A 22,074-nucleotide genomic window follows, 5' to 3' on the forward strand; every position below is an offset into this window, starting at 1 on the left:
AAACTGTGGTTTCAATGGTTGGTTTTTTCTGACTGTAGTGTTAACAAACTACAGTTTCTGAAGTTCAGAAGCAATGAATGGTTGCTTATTGTCTCTAATTTGCAGTTTCCTGTGGCTGAACATGAAGAATCAAACCATTACAGTGATAGAATCAGCAATTTAAGGCTCTTGTAGACTACCCATTAAGGCCGTTTACAACACTATTAGTAATATTTGCATCCAAGTGATATTTTTTAAGAGATAAAAAGTAATTTAGTCTAGCTTTCCTAGCTGTAGCAATGATCCAAATCGGGTTAGGGGTTAGAGGTAGGGTTCTTTGGGGAATTGAATAAACTAGTATCAGTTTTGTTTATCTGCATTATTTTAAGAGTTTGTAGATGTTCCTTTCAAGTATGGTAGCAGTTCTTGCTTATACATTTTTCTTCTCAGAACGTACATTCAAAATATTGCAGATTTATCACATACATGCCTCATATCAGGATATTCCATAAAGGGTTCCACAGAATGCTAGAACTACTGCAAAACTATCTGCAAACTCACAATTACTACAAGTAAGTGTCATCTTGGACAGTCATTGTGCAGTAGTGTACATACATTTGACACGTTGAATTTAGTCCAGGTCAGTTTATGCCACATCACCAGGCACATTCCACTACATTCAGTAATGCTGAATTCAATGCATGGCAGCAGAGTGATGTAACTGATTTGGCAGAACCTGCCGTGGATTAATTCAGCATGGGCTCAGCTGTTCCCATGACCACAGCATATCATGGATAATTAGTTACCAGGAAATGTTTCATGTTTTTTTCTCTACAATAAATTGTGGCTAAAAGAAGAAAAGGCATGATATTTTTAAAAAATCTGGTTTGAAAGGAAAAATTGCTATCAGGTAGTTTCATAATGCTTTCATATTTTGATATATCTTTACCACAAAAATCAGTCTTTTGAAAGAGCAGCCATGATATTGCTTCTTTTCAGATTTTTACCAGGGTTGCTAATATCCTGATTACATGAAACTGAAATTGTGCAGGAACACACTATACTTCTGTTATAACTGAGCTGCTGAACAACACACACAAAGCAGATTTCAAATTTCATTGGTGAAACCATAGATACCTGAAAAACATACTTTATAACTTTCACACCCGCCTAAACAAGGAAATCCCAATACCCCAAATCAAATCTGTCAGCCAAAATATAACTCCCACTGTTTATGAATATATATATATATACTCTCTCTCTCTCTCTCTCTCTCTCTCTCTCTCTCTCTCTCTATATATATATATATATATATATATATATATATATATATATATATGGCATTGTAATTCAGGGTTCTATAAATACACCTTGAGGGTCTTTCAGCTAAAAATGTTTTGATGAGAATATCTATACCATTTTTATTTTCCATGGTTTCTCAGTTGACATAAGCCACAGATGACAAAATGTAATGAATACAGTTATGAAAGCCAACTTTTTCCAATTTGCTGCTCTGGAGACATGCTGAACTGTAGCTGGACATGCTGAAGGGAGTAGAAGTCCAACACATCTGCAGAGCACTGGATTTGAGAGGGCTGTGAACCAAGACAAAAACAAAGACCAACAAAGAAGCCTTAATGACAGAAGACTATAGATGATAGCATACAAACATTGCTTTAATTTGGAGTATTTCATGTGTGCCTGAGGGAAAGCCTATGCGGTTTTAATACATTTCTGCAAAAGTAAATAAAAAGTGTACATAATCCCTGACTCAGCTCACATTATTGTACATTTCTTTCTTGAGTTTTGTCTCTTACAAGGATTTATTTTTTCTGACCAGAAATGTACACATCGAATGCTTTCATGGAAAGTTGAATTGCACCAGACTTTCCTGAACAGGGAGTTTCTTCTTTTATTTAATTTGACAGCTATCCAAAACTACTTAGTAAACGATTGATTCAATTGAGTTTTGTCATTGTGCAATTTTACTAAGATCTAAAATGTGTAATACAGAATGAAAATTATTACCTCTTATATAATGGTGTCCAACATTTCCTCAAGTCTCTCTCTCTGTTTGCCTCTCAGAATAACTTGTTGATCACAGTCATACTGTTTGAAAGCTGTAGTTGATAAGATAGCTAAGTTTCCACAGGCTTGTAGAAGGAGCAGTGAGAGCAACAACTACTGATATACCAGCTATCAGTAGACTTAAGACAGAGGGAAAGAAGTTGATGACCACATAGTGGCCACCAGAATCTCCACACATTGTGGTGAATCTGGCGGTGCCTGTGGGAGGAACCTCTCACCCCACACCCCGCATCACCCGGCTTCCCCCCACCTCATCCCATAGGGGAAGCGTCTGCTGCCTGGCTTCTCCCCATTGATCTTTATGAAGCTTCCTGTGTTGCCGTGGCAGTGGCATAAGCCAGTTCACCTTTCCTTTTGCGATGTAGCCCCACTGGAAGTAGCTTGATGTTGTGGGATGGGAGCCAGCAAACTCCATCACAAAAGGGAAAGTGAACCGTCCTATTCCACTGAAAAGTACCCCATCTGATGAGGTTGTCAGAGAAAACATGGAGCAGCCTACAGCTGTATACCACCCTTTTTGTTCCCCGTGATGCCAACTTTTGGATAGGCTCAGAGGAAAAACATAACATCTGGAAACAATGTTTACAGCTTACTGATCCTGTAGAAGAATAGCTCGGACCATATTTAGATGAGACTGAGAATTAGGAAAGCCATTGTTTGTTAAATACATTCTCCAGATTGCAATCATTTTTCATTTAGCCAAATGGTTTTGTATAGCTCTAGCTTTAGAAGCAGATTCAGTACAAGCAGTCATTAGATTCTAGTGACTATTGCCTCCGAAATAAACAGATAAAGCCCTTTAAAATAGCAACAGGCAAGAAAGCAATTTCAAATGATTATTCCACTTGCTAAAGCTAATGCATTGTATATAAAGGGAGAACAGAAAAAGATGCTACTTATTATTCCAAATAGTTTTAAAAACAGATACTTAGTACTAATCCTTCTGGGCATAGAGAAGGTATAACTGACAACATCAAAAGATTTTAGAAATGTGGTGAGAAAGCAAACACAGACACAATGTTGGCAGCCTTCAAATCTCACTGTTACTAATAAAACTATGAAGTATTTCCAATTGCCAAAAAAGGATTTATATGCAAATCTGTGTCTTAAGATCTTTTGAAATGATGACTCCAGGAGGATTCCCCCTAGACTGACAATCTTCTTTTCCCATCTTTCTGTGTCAAACATTTTTAAACTTTAATGTTATTATGATTATGCTGATTCTGTATTAAATAAGACCATAAGACATGGTAAATCAATCTCTACTTTGCAACATTTTTAAAAAGTACATATTTTCCCTTTATTATGAGACTCAGAATTATTACTAAAACTTCTTTGCAATCCTTTAATTTAAAGATCGGGTTGCATATATTAATTAGGAATTCTAGGGATTATTAAACCAATTTTTACGTCCTTTATCCAAGTGTGTCAGAGTTCATTGTAAAACTCTAAATATTCTAATAAAAAGTGAAACATACATTCCTCTGGGTTATGTTTCACAACATAATAAGAACCAGATTATATTCTTCTTTGGGGACAGTATTTAACCCTGTCCTATCCCTCTTGTTTATTCTGTTTTCATAAACTCTTTTTTCTTCTGTGCCTTCTCATTTTTGTTCTTCCTGCTAAGTAACTATGTCACAGTGTCAGCTAATGTGTACGGTATATTAGCACCCAGCAGAGTGTTGATGATAAATATTTATAAAAGAGTAACTATTAATAGTAAAGCAAAGCTTAAGTCTCTGTCTTATGGCGGTTGCTGTGTCTGAATTATAGGAAACTTTTCATCTTTTTAAAATTCAAGAAAAGGGAGGCAAACGTGAACATCCCCATAGTGGCATTTTTTGTTCCTTGATTTAGGACTTTCCATTTTTTAGGAAATTAACTGTGTAGTAGTAGCGTGCATTCGCAAAAAACACAAAGAAGAAACACAGGTTGTTTACTTGTAACTGTAGTTCTTCAAGTCGGTATTCTGTGAATTCACAACACACACACCTTCTCCACTTGCCATGCCTTACACATTTACACTTATGTTTCAGCCACAGCAGAACTCAAACCGAGTCAATGGTAGCACCCACTCATTATATGCCATTGGAATGGTGGGCAAAGCTACCACCAAAAAGTATCCTTTAGAGCTCTAGAAGGTTCTAAATTGCAATGTACAAGCTCAATTAACCCACTGGTGTGCATTCACAGAAAACTACTCAAAGAACTACAGTTACAGGTAAGCATGTTGTGTATATACAGTATACACCATTGACTACAGTACATTGTTACTCATGATATATTTTTGCAAATGAAAGTTTTAACTAGAGAAGTCCAATCAATTCTCTTCGAGTTAATGAATAAGGAATTCCCATTGAATGTAATGAGACTTGCTTCTAGTAAATGTGCACAAGCTTACAGTAAAAAGTTGAAGAGAGATAAAGGTATCTTCCACACAGAGCCGGCCCTAGGTATTTTTCAAGTGTAGGTGAACAGAATTTTGGCGCCCCCCCCCCCCCCAAAACCAATCACTGAAAAATAAAAGCGTTGGATAAGCGGAAATGTTGGATAATAAGGAGGTATTAAGGGAAAGCCTATTAAACATCAAATTATATTAAGATTTTGCAAACTAAGCACCAAAAATCATGTTTTACAACAAATCAACAGAAAAAGCAGTATCAACTGCGCCCCCGTATGTTTTGCGCCACAGGCGACTGCCTAATTCGCCTCATTGTTGGACTGCCTCTGCTTCCACATACTTATATTTCTGGACGTTCTGAAACATGCCTTTTCTTACTTGACTAATTTGTTGTTTTTACTTCTTTCCTAAAGATTATTATGCTGTAATAAAATGTCAAATGATTTCACTAATACTAATTGCAAAGGAAATTGCATTCATACCCCTAAATCTTTTTTCAATTTAAGCAAAAATAAGGCAAAACAATTGTGTGCCAAGTTTTTTTCTTCCCTCTTGGAAACCAACAGCATTTTTAAGCTAGATGCTTCAGAACACATGTAAAACTTACGGGACATAGAACTTAATGAAACAATTTATTAAAAGGAAATCCAGTAGCTTCCAGTGCAGCAGGCAATATAAAACAAGTCTCCAGATATAGCACTCAGCTTTTTGATGTAATGATTTACTTGTTGCCAGTGTTACTACTGCTATAAGATACATATACTTTTATCTTCCTTTATGAGTTGCCAAAGGAAGAAAGTTTCAATTCTTTTGTAATCTCTACATTCTAGAATTAGAAACAGGAGAAACTCATATTATCTACTGTATAAACTTTTCTGTGATGAAATAGAGAACAATACTGGATGGCCAAGAGATGAACTATCTGCTCACACAAGCCAGGCAACAGGCATCTTTTCTGGGCTTTTGCGTGGCTGTTGTCCCATGCCCAATAATTCCCAATGAAATGAATTGGGAGAGGTGGCAACATCAACTCAGTGGTACTTTGAGTTTTGGATCCCTACTGTGCCATTTAGCTTTACAGGTATACTTGAAGCTGGATAAGTGGGGAGGATAAAGACATGGATGTATCTTTTTCCACCCGCTGCCTGGATAGTGATTATTCCAAGAGTATACCCAAGCCAACTGTCTTCAAAACTAGTTAATCATCTAGGATTGGCTTCTCTTCCAGGCCAGATCCAGTTTGGAAAGGATCAAGATAATCAGTTTCCTCCAACGCTATGTGGATGGTACATGATCCTGCTTAAATTCTGTCTTGTTTTGCAAAGGTTGTCTTTTCTAAGCTCATCAATACTTATTTTATCTGTTTAAGGTATACAAATTAGGTGTGTGGGTGGGGTGTGTAGTTTTACTACATTTTTAAAAACAAGAACATTACATTGAATTCAAAAATAAATAAAGACCCAAGACATAAAATAATCTTAAAAGGACAGTCTTTTTTTTTTTTTTTAGAAAACCTCAGCTGAGATTTTATAGATGTCTGATTAGTTAACCCTCAAGACAGAGGACCTAACTATAGTTTTAAACATTGAAATCTTGGAGACATAATTAAAATAAATATTTCCAAGGACTGGGACCCAGTAATTGAATAGCTAATTAAATATTACAGTAGCTTCATGAAATATTCAGATACAAAAGAATTGCGTGCCAAAAAGATAAAGGAAATTTTCTTAGAAAGTAAGGAAAGAGCAAAATTCAAAGAAGAAAGGGAGAACACCCTCATGGACCAAAGGTTTTCTTGCTAGTCTCATCAGGTTTCCTGGATATGAGGAATACTTTTTGCCCCGATACTGTTTTCAAATAAGTACATAATAAAAGTCTCAGATTCAAAAATATGACACTTTAAACAATGAGTACCAGGAAAATCAACATCAAAATACTGAAGGTGGAATAGAAGGATTCAGGAATTGGGCAGTAGAAGGGCAAAAGCAGGGACTCTAACAGAAGATCCTGGAGGCTAAGGGCGGGATCTGTGGTAATCCTTGATGTTGGTACTAAGTGCCAGGAAAATTCTCTCATGCCATAAATGGCACATAGGCCATTTAGGGCAGACTTTAAACTTCAAAATCTGCTGTTTAGCCTGGGCCAGAGAATACTGTGAAGCCTGCTAATAGGGAAGCTGCATGTATTACAGTAATCTATTCATAAAGTCACCACAACATGAATGATAGTGTTTCTGTCACAATTTGCAAAAATTGATTATAGTTCACTTTTCAACTGGAGTTCTTGTAACCTGGGAATTCAGCAGTAATGACAAGTTCAGTGGTGCCCTAAGATATATCTCTGTTTCTTGCAGTCATATTTAGAATAGGGGTAAAGGCTGAAAATATAAATAAAAAAATACAGGGAGGTAGTTAATGGAAAGCAGTGTCTGATAGTTTAGAACTCTACTCCATTGGAATCCCTCTAGTACTACTGATGCAGTTATGTTCAACTGTTTCAGGGAACAGTCTTTGTTTTTCCTTAGGACCAAGCAGCTGATTTTGGGAGAGGCTGTTGACATTTTGGACTGGAATGTTGACATTTTGTAACCTATCCAGGATTTGGCCAGCTGTCTTATTCTTAAATTTTGGGCAGTTTCAAACACATTGAGCATGAAACAATGGGCACAAGAGATGCTATCTTTTGCTGTCTATGAGAAAATAATATGTAGAAAAGGAGATCAACAGTGTGCTACAGAACAAGAGATCCTTCCTAAAATGTTTTGGAGTTTCACAATTTGGATGGACTCTATCTAGCTACCTAGGTTTGTACTTCATTTCCCAGACATTCCCAAATAATCTCTTCCCTGAGAAGCTGCTCAAAAGATACCAGAGATTTGTTCCCTGATAATAGAATGGCATTCCTTGGAAAATATTGCAACACATAAAGTTACATGAATCTCATTGTCAGGCTTGATTTGCATTAGGATATGATTATACAGTAGAGTCTCACTTATCCAACATAAACGGGCCAGCAGAACGTTGGATAAGCGAATATGTTGGATAATAAGGAGCGATTAAGGAAAAGCTTATTAAACATGAAATTAGGTTATGATTTTACAAATTAAGCACCAAAACATCATATTATATAACAAATTTGACAGAAAAAGTAGTTCAATACACAATAATGCTATGTAGTAATTACTGTATTTATGAATTTAGCACCAAAATATCACGATATACTGAAAACATTGACTACAAAATGTGTTGGATAATCCAGAACGTTGGATAAGCGTGTTGGATAAGTGAGACTCTACTGTACTGTGTCTTTTTGGCAGTCCAAGTTATTCACAAAACTTTTGTCCAGCCGTTGGTTCTCTTCCTATCAGCTTTCTTTACCCCAGTCTTCTGATTTCTTGACTGCAATTCCATTGTGATTAATGATTGCACCAAGTTATAAGAAATCTTTCACTATGTCTAATGTCTTCACTGTGTACTTTAAAATTATGTTAATGATCTGTGAACATTGTTTTTGTTTTCTTGATGTTCAACTGTTAACCTGCCTTTGAACTTCCTTCCTTGACTTTCCAGCTCCCCCCCCCCTTAAATGACATTGCCCTTGCAATACTGTCATTTCTGTGTCATTGGAGATTGGATGCACTACAGAGAAATCCCAAGGACTCAGGATGTTTCTGCTGATGCCTGTTGCAACACATCCAGTGTCTTTACTAATCCAGACACTCTCCAAAGACATGGAAATGCTATGTTGTGTGGGACTGTGTTGCCTAGCTGTTCTCATTTAAGATTGGTATCATAATCCAGGTATCAAGAAAATACTTTACATTTAAACATTACAATATTTCAGCCAAAGTCTAAATTTGAGATCAAATCAAGAGGTGCTGTGGTTTTAGCTTTAAATATGTATTCAATCAGTTTTATGGATTTTAACTGTTAATTTGTAATCATCATAACAAATTAATGCAGCAGGCAGCAGCAATAATTCACTGAAGACATTTCTCTATATCTTAAATATATATTTACATTCTTTCCCACACAACAAATCTTTCTCTGCTGGTTCCTTATCTTCCAGTAGGTAGGATATATGTTATGGAATGAAACAATTTTAACAGTAGACATGATGCACACAAACAGATGCAGGCTTGCCATTCAACATAAGAAGTTGCTTAATATTGGAATTGATCAAACTATGTTACTAAACTTATGTTTCTGTCTCTATTTAGGATAATGGACCTGTTGTAAACCGAAGAACCCCAACCTTTTCACCTGGAGGAAGTCCAACAGACAACAGACCGATGTCAAACATGCAGTATAACAATCCTACACAGCTGTATACAAACAATGCAGATCCCAGTTTACCTTCACAAATGAGTAGCCTCCATGTCACACCTCCTCAAAGGTAGGAGGACCAAGCCAGACATGACAATGGAGGTGCTTTTGCAAATACCTCTTTAGCATGGGGTTGAGGGAAGGAATACATTCTCAAGGAGGGAGTTAAATACCTTTCCCATCTGTGTTTTTGTAGCACTAAACTCATGCATACAGACGCACACACAAATTCCAAAGATGATATACATTTTGAAGAGCCTAAGAACAGAGACTGCTCATGTTCTAGAGACCTATGATGTTATCACTAGTCTTAAACTGGTATCTCAGAAAGGGCCATTTATGCTGATACCTCTCATGCTGGAAAAGGATAGGATATAAATACAGTAGAGTCTCACTTATCCAAGCTAAACGGGCTGGCAGAACCTTGGATACGCGAAAATCTTGGATAATAAGGAGAGATTATGGAAAAGCCTATTAAACATCAAATTAGGTTATGATTTTACAAATTAAGCACCAAAACATCATGTTATACAACAAATTTGACAGAAAAAGTAGTTCAATATGCAGTAATGTTATGTTGTAATTACTGTATTTACGAATTTAGCGCCAAAATATCATGATATTTTGGAGAGCTGTGGCGCAGGCTGGAGAGCAGCTGCAATGAATCACTTCAATGAATCACTCTGACCAGGAGGTCATGAGTTCGAGACCCGCTCAGAGCCATGTTTGTCTTGTCTTTGTTCTATGTTAAAAGGCATTGAATGTTTGCCTATATGTGTAATGTGATCCGCCCTGAGTCCCCTTTGGGGTGAGAAGGGCGGAATATAAATGCTGTAAATAAATAAATAAATAAATAAATAAAACATTGACTGCAAAAATTGCTTGGATAATCCAGAAACTTGGATAAGCAAGGCTTGGATAAGTGAGACTCTACTGCAGGGGTCCTCAAACTTTTAAAGCAGAGGGCCGGTCCACAATCCTTCAGACTGTGGAGGGGCCGAATTATCATTTGGAAAAAAAAACGAACAAATTCCTATGCACACTGCACGTCTTATTTGTAGTGCAAAACAAAAACAACAATGAAAGTACAATATTTAAAAATGGAAACAACTGTAACCAACATAAACCTATCAGGATTTCAATGGGAAGTGTGGGCCTGCTTCTGGCCAATGAGATAGTCAAGTTAATTAGGATTGTTGTTGTTGTGTGCCTTCAAGTCATTTCAGACTTTGGGCGAGCCTGTCTAAAATTATTTATTTATTCATTTATTACATTTATTTATTACATTTATATCCCTCCCTTCTCACCCCAAAGGGGACTCAGAGCAGCTGTATGCACATACAATATATTATATTATTAGCATAGCACAATATTAGCATTATATATTACTATATTGAACTATACCACTATACTGTAATATTATATGTAATATATATCATATAATTAATATTATTATATGGTATTATTAGTATTATATTGTATAACATATTATTATCAATATTATATGTATATACAATATATTATTTAAAATGATATAAAAATATTATATTATAAAACTGAGAGCGGGGCCAGGTAAATGACCTTGGAGGGCCGCATCCGGCCCCCGGGCCTTAGTTTGGGGACGCCTGCTCTACTGTATTGGAAAATTTGGGGGGGGGGGGGAAAGTCTGTGTAACCTGTGAAAAAAATAAAGGAATATATTTTTGTAAAATAGTTTATACAAACTAGCTAAAGTGAATCACCCTAACATTTAAATGTTCATGTATAAATCTACATAAAGAACAACTGAAAACAAGATGCAGAAAACCATGCTGAAAGATCTTTGAAGTAGATTCACATTATGGTTACGGTTGTCTTACATAATTTAAACACTAAAGATTTTGTGGGTCCTTAGACTATTTTTTTACACACATTTCTGTGAATAGTCTGTTTTATCAGATACTTTCTGCTTAGTGCTTACACCCAAAAAAATCTGCTTAATTGTTAAAGTACTGTAATGTTTTTGCTTTTTGCTGCACCAGACTTGGATGGTCTTCAGATGCATTTTTTTAAAAACAGGCCTAGGGAAGGTCTTTCAGATACAACCAACAATGTACATTTTTTGTAATCAGTGATTATTTAGGCTCAAGACAGGAACTGATTCAATCTGCAAACCCATTTCTGTCATTTGTGTCCTCTAACATGCTTTACATGACAGTATATTTAAAACAACTATAATAATGAGTAACTGCAGATGTAGCACCACACAACTTCTTATGTGTAGCAGGGAATTGAAAATGAGAAAAGTGGAAAATCTTGAGTTACATACCAGTTTTCATGACAGTCTATTTATATATTCCCAGTTAGTTAAACAAAGTTATATAGTTAAACTAGCTGTGCCCGGCCACGCATTGCTGTGGCGAAGTATGGTGGTATGGGAAATAAAGAATTGAGGAATTGGTGGTAGTTAAGGTAAAGGGTAAAGGTTTTCCCCTGACATTAAGTCCAGTCGTGTCTGACTCATTGGTGCTCATCTCCATTTCTAAGTCGAAGAGTTGCCATTGTCCGTAGACTCCTCCAAGGTCATGTGACATGACTGCATGGAGCGCCGTTACTTTCCCGCCGGAGCAGTACCTATTCATCTACTCTCATTTGCATGTTTTTGAACTTTAAGGTTGGGAGAAGCTGGGGCTAACAGTGGGGGCTCTCTCCACTCCCCCAATTCAAACCTACGACCTTTCAGTCCAGAAGTTCAGCAGCTCAGCGCTTTAACACGCTGTGCTATCAGGGGATATTATTTCCTAAAGGTTGTGAATATACAATATTTCTGATTTTTTTTGTCTATTGTAGGCAAGTATGAATGCTGCAATTAGGCAAAATGATTAGCATGTAATGGCCTTGCAGCTTTAAAGCCTGGCTGTTTCTTCCCTGAGTGAATTTTTTGTTGGGAGGTGTTAGCTGGCCCTGATTGTTTCCTGTCTGGAATTCCCTTGTTTTCAAAGTGGTGTTGTTTGCGATATTTTATGTGCTTTTACTGTCTGTGGCCCTCAGAAAACAGAGGATTTGCCAGACTTTGGTGATGGGAATAGTTTGTTGGGAGGTGTTAGCTGGCCCTGATTGTTTCCTGTCTGGAATTCCCTTGTTTTCAGAGTGGTGTTCTTTGCGATATTTTATGTGCTTCTACTGTCTGTGGCCCTCAGAAAACAGAGGATTTGCCAGACTTTGGTGATGGGAATAGTTTGTTGGGAGGTGTTAGCTGGCCCTGATTGTTTCCTGTGTGGAATTCCCCTGTTTTTAGAGTGTTGTTCTTTATTTAGTGTTCTGATTTTAGAGATTGTATTGTTCTGTTTTATTATACCACAGTAATTTTTATATATTCTGATTTTAGTGTTTTTGAATACTTGGAGCCAGATTCTATTCATTTTCATGGTTCACAGCAACATAATAATAATAATAATAATAATAATAATAATAATAATAATAATAATAATAATAATGACGACTTTGGTAATACACACTGTTTCACTCCCTTCTCAGCTTTCTTTCTGGAAGAATCCTTTCTTGGGAGGTGTTACCTGGCCCTGATTGTTTCCTTTGTGGAATTCCCAATTTCCCTGCCTTCAGATTGTTGCTCTTTATTTACTGTCCTGGCTTTAGAGATTATATTGTTCTGTATTATTCTACCACAGTAATTATTTCATCTTACAGTAGAATCTCACTTATCTAACATTCGCTTATCCAATGTTCTGGATTATCCAACGCAGTTTTAGTAGTCAATGTTTTTGTATTCAGTGTTTTTAAATCATTATGATATTTTGGTGGTAAATTTGTAAATACAGTAATTACTACATAGGATTACTGCGCATGGAACTACTTTTTCTGTCAAATTTGTTGTATAACATGATGTTTTGGTGGTTAATTTGTATAATGATTACCTAATTTGATGTTTAATCAGCTTTTCCTGAATCCCTTGTTATTATCCAACATATTCACTTATCCAATGTTCTGCCGGCCTGTTTATGTTGGATAAGTGAGACTCAACTGTATATTTATAATCTAATATTATCTGCTTAGAACTGGATTATATGAGGCCCCTTCTACACAGCTGTATAAAATGCACACTGAAGTGGATTATATGGCAGTGTGGAGTCCAGATAATCCCGTTCAAAGCAGATAATATAAGATTATAAATGGTTTATATAACTGTGTGGAAGGGCCTTGAGTCTACACTGCCATATAATCCAGTTAAAATCTGATAATCTGTATTTTATAGGCAGTGTGGAAGAGGCCTAAGTGAGGCCTAACTCTGCCTGTCCCCTGGGTGAGTGGGTTGCTAGGAGACCAAGTGGGCATAACTTAGCCTTCTAACTGGCAGCAATTGGATAAAAACAATTATTCTTCTCCCTCTAATTAGGACTTTATTTTTCTTTTTGTTGTATCAACCTAGAGGCGTGGATGATGGGTTGTGTTGTCAATTTTTGAGGTTGTGGGGTGTTTAGTTTTGTTGTTTTGTCGGTCGCCGGGATTCCATCACTTTTTTATATAGATAGATAGAGAAGTTGCATTTTTTGAATAGACACACGCCTTTGATACTGTTGGCAAATGCTCTACATGCAACTAACAAAAACATATAGGAAGAAAGTAAGTTGATTCCTTGAGGAAAAGTCTTGTAATTATGTTCGTAAAATCTTTGGCCCAAGCATATATGGAGGAATGCATGATTCCTACCCTGATTTAGGTTATAGGGTTTATTTGTGGGAGAACAGCAGTTATCAAACTAAACAAAGAGTACTGGATATTTTATTTAAAAAATTCTCACACTTCATGGGGGGTTTGCTTTTTTTATGAAATCTTGATTTGTTCCTCTGTATTAAGTATTTTTTTTACCTTCCTTTTGCTCTATGCAGTGCTGACCCTTTAAGGTCCCTACCAAGAAGCAAAAATGGAATTGACCTGGACTCTGATGTTTACAAAATGCTGCAAGATTATGAAAGACCAGTTTCAGAACCTAAACAGTCAGGATCTTTCCGATATCTGCAAGGCATGTTGGAAGCTGGAGAGAATGGTAAGGAATATCTAAAAATTACAGTAGAGTTCCAGTTAACCAACTTTTGGTTATCTGACCTACTGCATTATCTGATGTGCCAGACCCTTTGGAGGCGCCCTGTCCGCGTTGCTAGATAGCAACACGCATAGGGTGCTTCCCTAAGCCGAGCGCTCGCTGTAGGGACGAGCCCCATCCCTCCGGCAAGCATTCGCCCCTTTGGAGGTACTCCGTGTGCGTTGCTAGGCAGCAACGCACATGGGGCACTTCCCTAAACCAGCTTGCTGGGTGGAAAACTAGGGCCTCCCTATTATCCATCAATTCCGGTTATTCAATATTATGTTGAATAACCGGAACTCTATTGTATATAAAAATAGTCTTCTTTTTTGAAACTCAAAATTATTTACAATTTTGTATCAAAAATATAAAGTTAAATTCCATCCAGTAATAAATCAAATATATGACACTGGCCAGTAGGGCTGAAACAAAGACAATTTGGATTATCCTCATAGGCCAGGAAAGACAGTTTAGAGCCTGGATTGGATTGAATTGACACTGAATCTAGGGCTAGTGGACAGAAATTCACGGACAGGACACTAACAGACAGCTTTGGCTGAGCTGGTTCACCAAAGACTGAAGTACCTCCTACTCCAGTACAACAGGGTAGAAAGCATGGTCTCAGAAGGGAAGATAAGCCTTTACTTCCAGTCAAAGAGACTGCAAGTCATGCTCTGCAAGCAAGAGTAAAGTTTATGAAGGGGAGAGGATGGACACCTCTGTTCACCACAAACCTTTGTCAGATTAACTTCTTCCTTAGAGCTATCCTTGGTACTTGATAATTACCTGCTTATTACCTAATCTCATAGGTATAGGAATATCAGAACAGGAGCATTGTGTTTATTTCTTAAAATTTACTTAAAGTGCACCCCATTCAGGTTATGAAAATGGTAGCTTGATGACCCGGAGTGAAGCTATGTGCTGCTATTGTTTTAAGATGGAATTGCACAGTGGTCTACCGAATATTTTGCTGTTCTAGTCTCTTCGTTTTAATGCTCAGAAGCACTCTGTGTCTCTAAATATGGTTTCCCTGAAGGAACACTGGATTTGTAAGGAAACATAGATTACCTTTGTTGGTGCCCTTCAGTTGTGAAAGATGACTCTACAAAACCACAAAGCAAAGAATGTTTGGGATTGTTTTGTCTTTTTTACAAAGTTATATTGCTGCTTAGTTGAGGGACATAAATTTAGGATAGAGGCATGCAAAAAAAGAACAGAGAAACACTCATAAAACGCTTGTTTCTGGTTACACTTTTAAAACTCTTGTGTGTGCCTTTACTAAAGTAATAGCTGTAACAGAAGCACATTCGTTAAACCTTCCCTAATATATTGGAAAAATATACCATACTATCTAATTGTAGTGTGGTCTTTGGGGACTTAAAGCCCAGTACAGAAAGAAATATGTAGAGTAGTGTGCAATTTACACATTCATCCATTGATCACATAGTTCATGAAGGCTATTTTGACAGGGCCTAAATCCTTCAGGGAAAGAGTTTTTGAATTTAGTTCCCCTGTCAATACAAGTTGATTAACAGGTATTCAAGCTAGGATGTTATGAAAATAGAATTCCCAGAACAAGTCCTTCACTGAAATGTTTGAAATAGTTTGTGGTATGGATAGCCAACCTGCATTTACAGATCTGGATAAAGGCACTGAAGGGTAAATGTACATGAGTACTTTAAAATATTGTATATAATTTCATTGTTTCCCTTTTCCCCCCAATCTCACTTTTTTCCTAACTGTGCAGAGCTAGCTTCAAACATGCTGCCTACTTATGTTACAGACTATGTGAGGTCTTTCTGAGTCATGACATACAATAAAACAAATTAATCACCTAAGCAGTAAAAAATGCACTTTAGTAATGTTATTGCTGGGCTTTACTTACCTTATGCAGCAAAAGGTTTTAAGCTTTTTTCCACTGAGTATGGCTTTCAAATTTTCTCACCATTCCAATGACACTGAAGGGGGAATTGCCTACCTTTAACTGTCGAATGTAAGAATTTAGTAATTTCTATGTGTTAAATGTTTTGATACAACCGATGGGCTAATCAATAAAACGTTTTGTTGAGATGTAGTAATTTCATCAGATAAAAGTTTTGCATGTTAGGAACATTCCACATCTAAGGTATATAACTTTAAAATATTGCTTTAAAATCTTGGCAGGTGAAAGACATGACAGACTGGCAAGTCCAAGACATGTTAAATCTCCAGTTTCTAAACTGGGTGGAGCTATGTCTGGCTTACAGATGCTCCCTGAGTGCACCAGATGTGTCAATGGAATCGTGTAAGTACATGGAGCTTCTCAAGAGCCTTAAATTTAATATTGTATACCCTTTGGCAAAGCTACATAATGAACACATGATGTTCTACTGTACAATCTGTGTATAAGACAGTATCACATACATTGTAGTATTACAGTGGTAGGAAAGCATTTGTGACTTGTGTTTCACAAGCTTTTGATGTTCATCTATTTTTTTGCCTACCCCCATATAAGAAAGAACTTCCTTGTTATTTAAGTAACATATTGCTTCAGATGTTTAATCCAAGACATTTGGAAAGGCACAGGACTTGTTTGTGTAGCACAGCTCCACAATTTATATAGTTCCTTGCATAAGAAATGAGATCTCTGTACAGGAAATGTATTTGAAAGAATGGGGAGAGGCTTTTGTTGGTTTTCTAAAAAGTATTGAATTCCAGATCACTTTAAATCAGCTTAGATGAGGTAGGTGAGTGGGGAAACCAGGGGGGGAGTGGTGTACCAGACATCATTGTGAACTCATAAAATGCAAGCTAGCCTAACTTTCAATATATGTTAATGCTGTTTCAATATTTACATTCCTAATCTCATTTTCTTTCCTGCATTCTGATAGTGGCACAATAGTGAAGGCTCGTGACAAGCTCTACCACCCAGAATGTTTCATGTGTGATGACTGCGGCCTCAACCTGAAGCAAAGGGGCTACTTCTTCATTGAGGAACAGCTGTACTGTGAAACACATGCCAAGGAAAGGGTTAAGCCACCAGAAGGATATGATGTGGTAGCTGTTTATCCCAATGCTAAAGTTGAACTTGTCTAAATAGATACTCGAATTTCCCAGAGAGGTCAAAAGGTGGCACACCCACCCACAGGCACAGGCTCAGTTTTAAAAGTATGGCTGTAATCAACGCTGATTACTCAAACCTTCGTAAAATGTCTTTCCAGAGATAAAATGGTTTACACTTGGAATCACAAGGGAATAGTGCTGAAAGCCCCTGAAAAGGTTTTTTTTCCCTTTTGACACTTTGCTTTTGGGTTACTGTGTTGTTGTTAGGGGTTTGTTTTTTTTAAACCACAGATATTTCCTTTTGTAGCCCAGTCCAAAACTTCTGTAAATATAGTTTTTAAAACATTGTCTCACATACCACAAGTATTCTTTTTTTTCTCTCCTGTTTTAAAATATAAAAAAGACTGTTGAAATGCTCACAAGAAACAAAGCACTTTAAGAAACAAAATTGACATTTTAAAGCATTGCATTCCCTCCTTCTCAGTAATATAGGTATCCCATATATTGCCTTGTGGCCTCCAGGATGATAAAACTCTGAGGTCATGTTTAGTGACATTTTAATTGTATAGCTGGATATAGCTAGCTAGTTAAACCTGGGGAAATGCCTCATAAGATTATAAGTAAAATCTTTTGAGTGTGTTGTTTTTACAGTCATTGACTTTTTGTTACATTTTGTACCGTACTTTAAGAAAGTCCCTCTTTCAGTTTCCAGGCGCCACTATGTCCTCCACCTAATAATACACATTCATATTCTATCATTTATCAAGCCGCAGAGATATCCATTAGGGCTCATTCCACAAGAGTGATCCAACCATTCATTATTGGGTAAGGAATAGCCATTATTGGATGCCCTATGGGTACTCCCTTCCCACCAACTGATAGTCATGAATAACCTGGAAATCATAACAGTATATGATATTGATCCCTGGTTTCTTTCCAGGTCATGCAATTCAAATATCAAAAGATGTAACCTTCAGTGTTGAACAAAACAAACTATACAAATTCATGCAAGAATTAAAATTGTGCAGCCTTCTAGATGTTGCTAAACAGAAACTTACAGCCTGTATTACCTAAGCTTGCTGAGGATTGCAGTCCCAGAATATCTGGAGGCCTTTACAATTTCCGTCCCCGGTATACTGTAAATATGTAAACCACTGATATGCTCTGAACATACATGTATAACAAAACAAAAAACCAGATATATCACAGAATGCTAATATTTGGATTTTTCTCTCTTTTCTCTGAAATATCTTGACATCTCTTGCTTTGGTACTTAATTATGCAAGCACCTGGATTTCTTTTCTTTCCAAAAAGGTTTTAGACACCAATCATAAATACGTTCAATAAAACAACTTCTAGTTACATTTAAAACTGATTTAGAGTATCAAACTTTGTACAGAACATCTACATTCAGCCTAGGATGAAATGAAAAAATGATTTCTTTTCCTTAGCAAGTTTTAAGACAATTTCCCTTATTGTGTATATTTTATATATGAATTTTTGAGGAAAAAAATCAAATAAAAAAACATGGATCAACTTTTCCATTGGTCAGTGTTAGAAACAGATGGTGATAATGCTGGTTCAATGAGCTGTGTGCTACCCACCAATTTGGGGCACTTGGGGCAATGCAGAGTGGTTGCCAATACAAAGTTTACTGCATAATCCTTGCAAGGATTGGCAGTCTCTCAAGCATCCAAAATGGCAAGCAAGCCACATTCTGTCTCACCATGTCAAGATTTGTTTTTCTTGTGCCTCTTGTCACTGTCTTGGTGGATCCCTAACAGAGGTAGGTTGTTTCTCATGTAAACAGATCCTCTCCTTCTCCTTAAGTATGGTTTCTCTATGCCTTTTTAGGGAGAAGATATTTGTTAGTTGCATGCCCCTAAGTTTTACTCTTGACTTATCTGTGGGTCATATGACAATTCATAATTTTGGCCCCAAAACTTGTCCTCAACTTGAGGTCAGTTTGTACTTGAGTAGATATTGTGGATCACTGAAATGTAAAACATTTCCAAGCAGTCATTCGGTAGCACAATGTTATGCATTTGTCATATGTTTATTTTTCACTGGAAACCACTGCCAATGTTCTGCATTGGCTACTTACATGTAATTAAGTTTCATCTTATGGCCCAACCCTCCAGGTCTACCATACCATTCAGCAGTTGCACCAGGCAAATGAGATCTGCCCAGCTCCCAATTGGGGAATGAGGAGGGTGATGTTTTTGGCCTCCTCTCAACAGTGAGCGACAACGAGGAATTGCAACAAATGTCCTGCTCCTGATTGTCTCAGCCTGACTCACTGGTGGAAAGGGGCTCCTTGTGCCTTGAACATCCTCCTTTGCTTGATGCAGCTGCTGGCAGTTAAGGTGGGCTGCTGTGGAGTGGGAGCATTTACATGGTCTTACAGCAAGACTGTGTAACCTTACTGTCATGGAATTATGAGAGAGCAAGTGCTTTTCAGATCACAAGTGAAAAATATAATATTTTTTAACTTGGGCTGCTTAAATAAGAATTACACACTTGTGCACAGTTGTCAGTCTCTCAGGAAATGACTACATGACCTATTGGCATAAGGTTAATAAATAGATAACAGTAAATAATAAAAGATTCAGCGGAAACAGATGGGATGGCTCAATTTTTTTAGGATTACTCTTAGAACTCATATATATATATATATATATATATATAGAGAGAGAGAGAGAGAGAGAGAGAGAGGGGGGGGGGGGGGAGAGAGAGAGTGTTTACAACCAGTTTACTTATCCAAGTGTCAATGCTAGAAAGATCAAGTGTGAATTCAAATCTGTATGAACAATTATTCCACATAAAATGATTCTCTTTTGCCCAATTATCATACTTTATCAAGTTGTCAGCCAGTGAAACAAATCTTATCCAATTAATGTGTGATTTTTAGTTATTTAGGCCATTAAATATACACCTGTTTGCAAGCAAGAAGTATTTGGGGAAAAAGAATAACTATGTTTAGATAATGCCTTTATCACAGATTCATCTTCAAAGAGGCTATTCCATCTCTCATGACAAATACTCCTTTTAAGATGGCACTCGGTGTATGCACTTGTCATAAATGCATGCATTAAAAACAATTTACAGAGGAATGCAAAGTTTGGCCCAGGAGGAGTGGAGTGACTGAGCAATCCAGGCATCTCTAATCAGGAGATTCTCTATTTTGTTTTGCTGGTGTCATTGAGGGGAACCCTTGGGTAGGCTACAGAGCTTTGGATACAGTGGCTCCAAGCTACTGGCTCTCAAACTCCAAAACATTCTGTGTGGAAGCTTTTTGCCTGTTATGGTCGATCAGACAACTACCAGCAGAGGTGTTCTAATCAATGCCCAGTCATCTCCCTGAGAAGGTCATCAGGATACATTTTCAGTCCGTCACAGCTAATCTAGCCAATGGTCAATTCAATATTGTGGTCCTTATTATTTTCATGTTGTGGTCAGGAGCCTGTATGGCATAGCATAGAGCAAGCATGGGCAAACTTTTTTTGTCATGGGGTCACATTGTGGGCCCGGTCGGGAGGGCCGGGCCAGAAGGGAGGGGGGCCAGGCACATACTGGGTGGGGAGAGCCCAGGAAAATATGGGGCCAGAGGGGGCAGGGCAGGGCCCGGGTCATCCTCAGGTTGTCCTTCCAACATACGGACTGGGCTGCTCATTCCATCCTTATGCTGGGAGGAATGTGAGACACGCGGTGACTTCCCCAGTCCTGCTTACCATTCTCCTCCCCCCAATCCTTGCTGGGAGGAGTATGAGATAAGTGATGGCTGTGTGTGCTCCAGAGGGCTTTCAGCCACCATGTGCCTTCTTCAAGTCGTCTTCCTGGCATAAGGATGGGGTCACTCGCACTGTCCTTATGCTGGGAGGAAGGTTAGACACACGATGGCTGAGTGCTCCAAAGGGCTCTCAGCTGCTACATGCTTTCCTCCCCCATATTTTGGCATAGGAATGCAGACGGCCACTGTGTCCTTACACCAAGAGGACAGGGAAAATGAGAAGGCCTGAGACAAGTGCACAGGGGGCTGCATCTGGCCCCTGGGCCTTAGTTTGCCCATGCCTGTCATAGAGCAGTCATTCCACATACAGAATGAGGCCGCAACTTGCCATTCAGCACCTTCTGGCCATAGTGCTGAGCTGTTGCAATCTGCGTCATGGCCCTTCCGTGGCTTATGGAGAGCAAGTGTGTGGCCTAAAGAAACTTCTGCATCAGATGCACAAGGCTTGCATCACTTTCAAATCCACTGGGGTCCTCCAGAAATATGAGCAGATAATGTAATAGGTCTGTTGCTTTGGTTGTTGTAGAACATGGAAGGGTGTCCACAAAGACATGTGCAGGCTTAAGACGGTATACACCAATGTATGCCATTTACAGGGAGCCAGTTTGAGCCTCTCAGCAAATGTTCTATTGGATGATAAAATGCATTCGTATCTTCTTTTGAAGCTTTTGTCACCACTTCACAATTCTGAAGGAGACATTTTGCCCCTAATTAAAATGTAGCTTTGTTAGCATACTTTGTTCGTGGAGCCATGCCAGTGTGTGTGTGCCTTCAAGTCAACTTACGTGAACTTCATGAATGTCATTTCTTAGCCAAGGAATACTCAGAGAGTTTTATCAAAGGAAGGAACTGGCCAACTGTAAAAATCTGCAAATTCCTACAAATGATTGTGGTTTGCCAATAATATTGTAGAAAATAGTATTGCTATTTTACTTGCTGTCTGCTGACAGAAATATGTTTCTTTTAACAGTCATGCACACCAGTTAAATTTGGTTTTATTAGCCTTTTTCCCCCTAAAAAGACTAGGAATTATTGTACTATTCACTGAAGGTATCTGTTTAATTCACAGTGAAAAATAAGTATTGTGAAAGTGGTTTTTACAAATGGTGGCTACACTTCTCTTCTAAAAAATAGATACATAATAGACTTTTGCTTAAAAACAATTGGTAAATTCACATCTAGAATTACAAACTTGCTTTAATGGCTTGTTAAAACATTCATTCTTGTTCAATAGGCACTAAGTCCAGCTATATTGTGACAGCTATATGTTCTTGTGTAAAACAATTGAAATTAATATCAAAGTGCTCATTATGTGTTATAACTAAGACTTTGCCAGTAGATTAGATTCCTACCATCTGCAGAATGT

General features: G+C 37.7%; 1 protein-coding gene across 1 annotated transcript in view; it reads left to right on the forward strand.

Moving 5' to 3' along the window:
• pdlim4 (PDZ and LIM domain 4) overlaps positions 1-18,458 on the forward strand; it is a 78,897-nt gene extending 60,439 nt beyond the window's left edge. The window contains exons 4-7 of the mRNA XM_003217391.4: positions 8,691-8,866; positions 13,683-13,840; positions 16,040-16,160; positions 16,747-18,458. Coding sequence (XP_003217439.2) covers positions 8,691-8,866; positions 13,683-13,840; positions 16,040-16,160; positions 16,747-16,951 — 660 coding nt within the window. The 3' untranslated portion in view covers positions 16,952-18,458. The remainder of the gene's footprint in view (positions 1-8,690; positions 8,867-13,682; positions 13,841-16,039; positions 16,161-16,746) is intronic.
• Positions 18,459-22,074: the final 3,616 nt, after the last annotated feature.

The sequence above is a fragment of the Anolis carolinensis genome, chromosome 2 (genome assembly GCF_035594765.1).
Source record: "Anolis carolinensis isolate JA03-04 chromosome 2, rAnoCar3.1.pri, whole genome shotgun sequence".
Classification (NCBI taxonomy): Eukaryota; Metazoa; Chordata; class Lepidosauria; order Squamata; family Dactyloidae; genus Anolis; species Anolis carolinensis.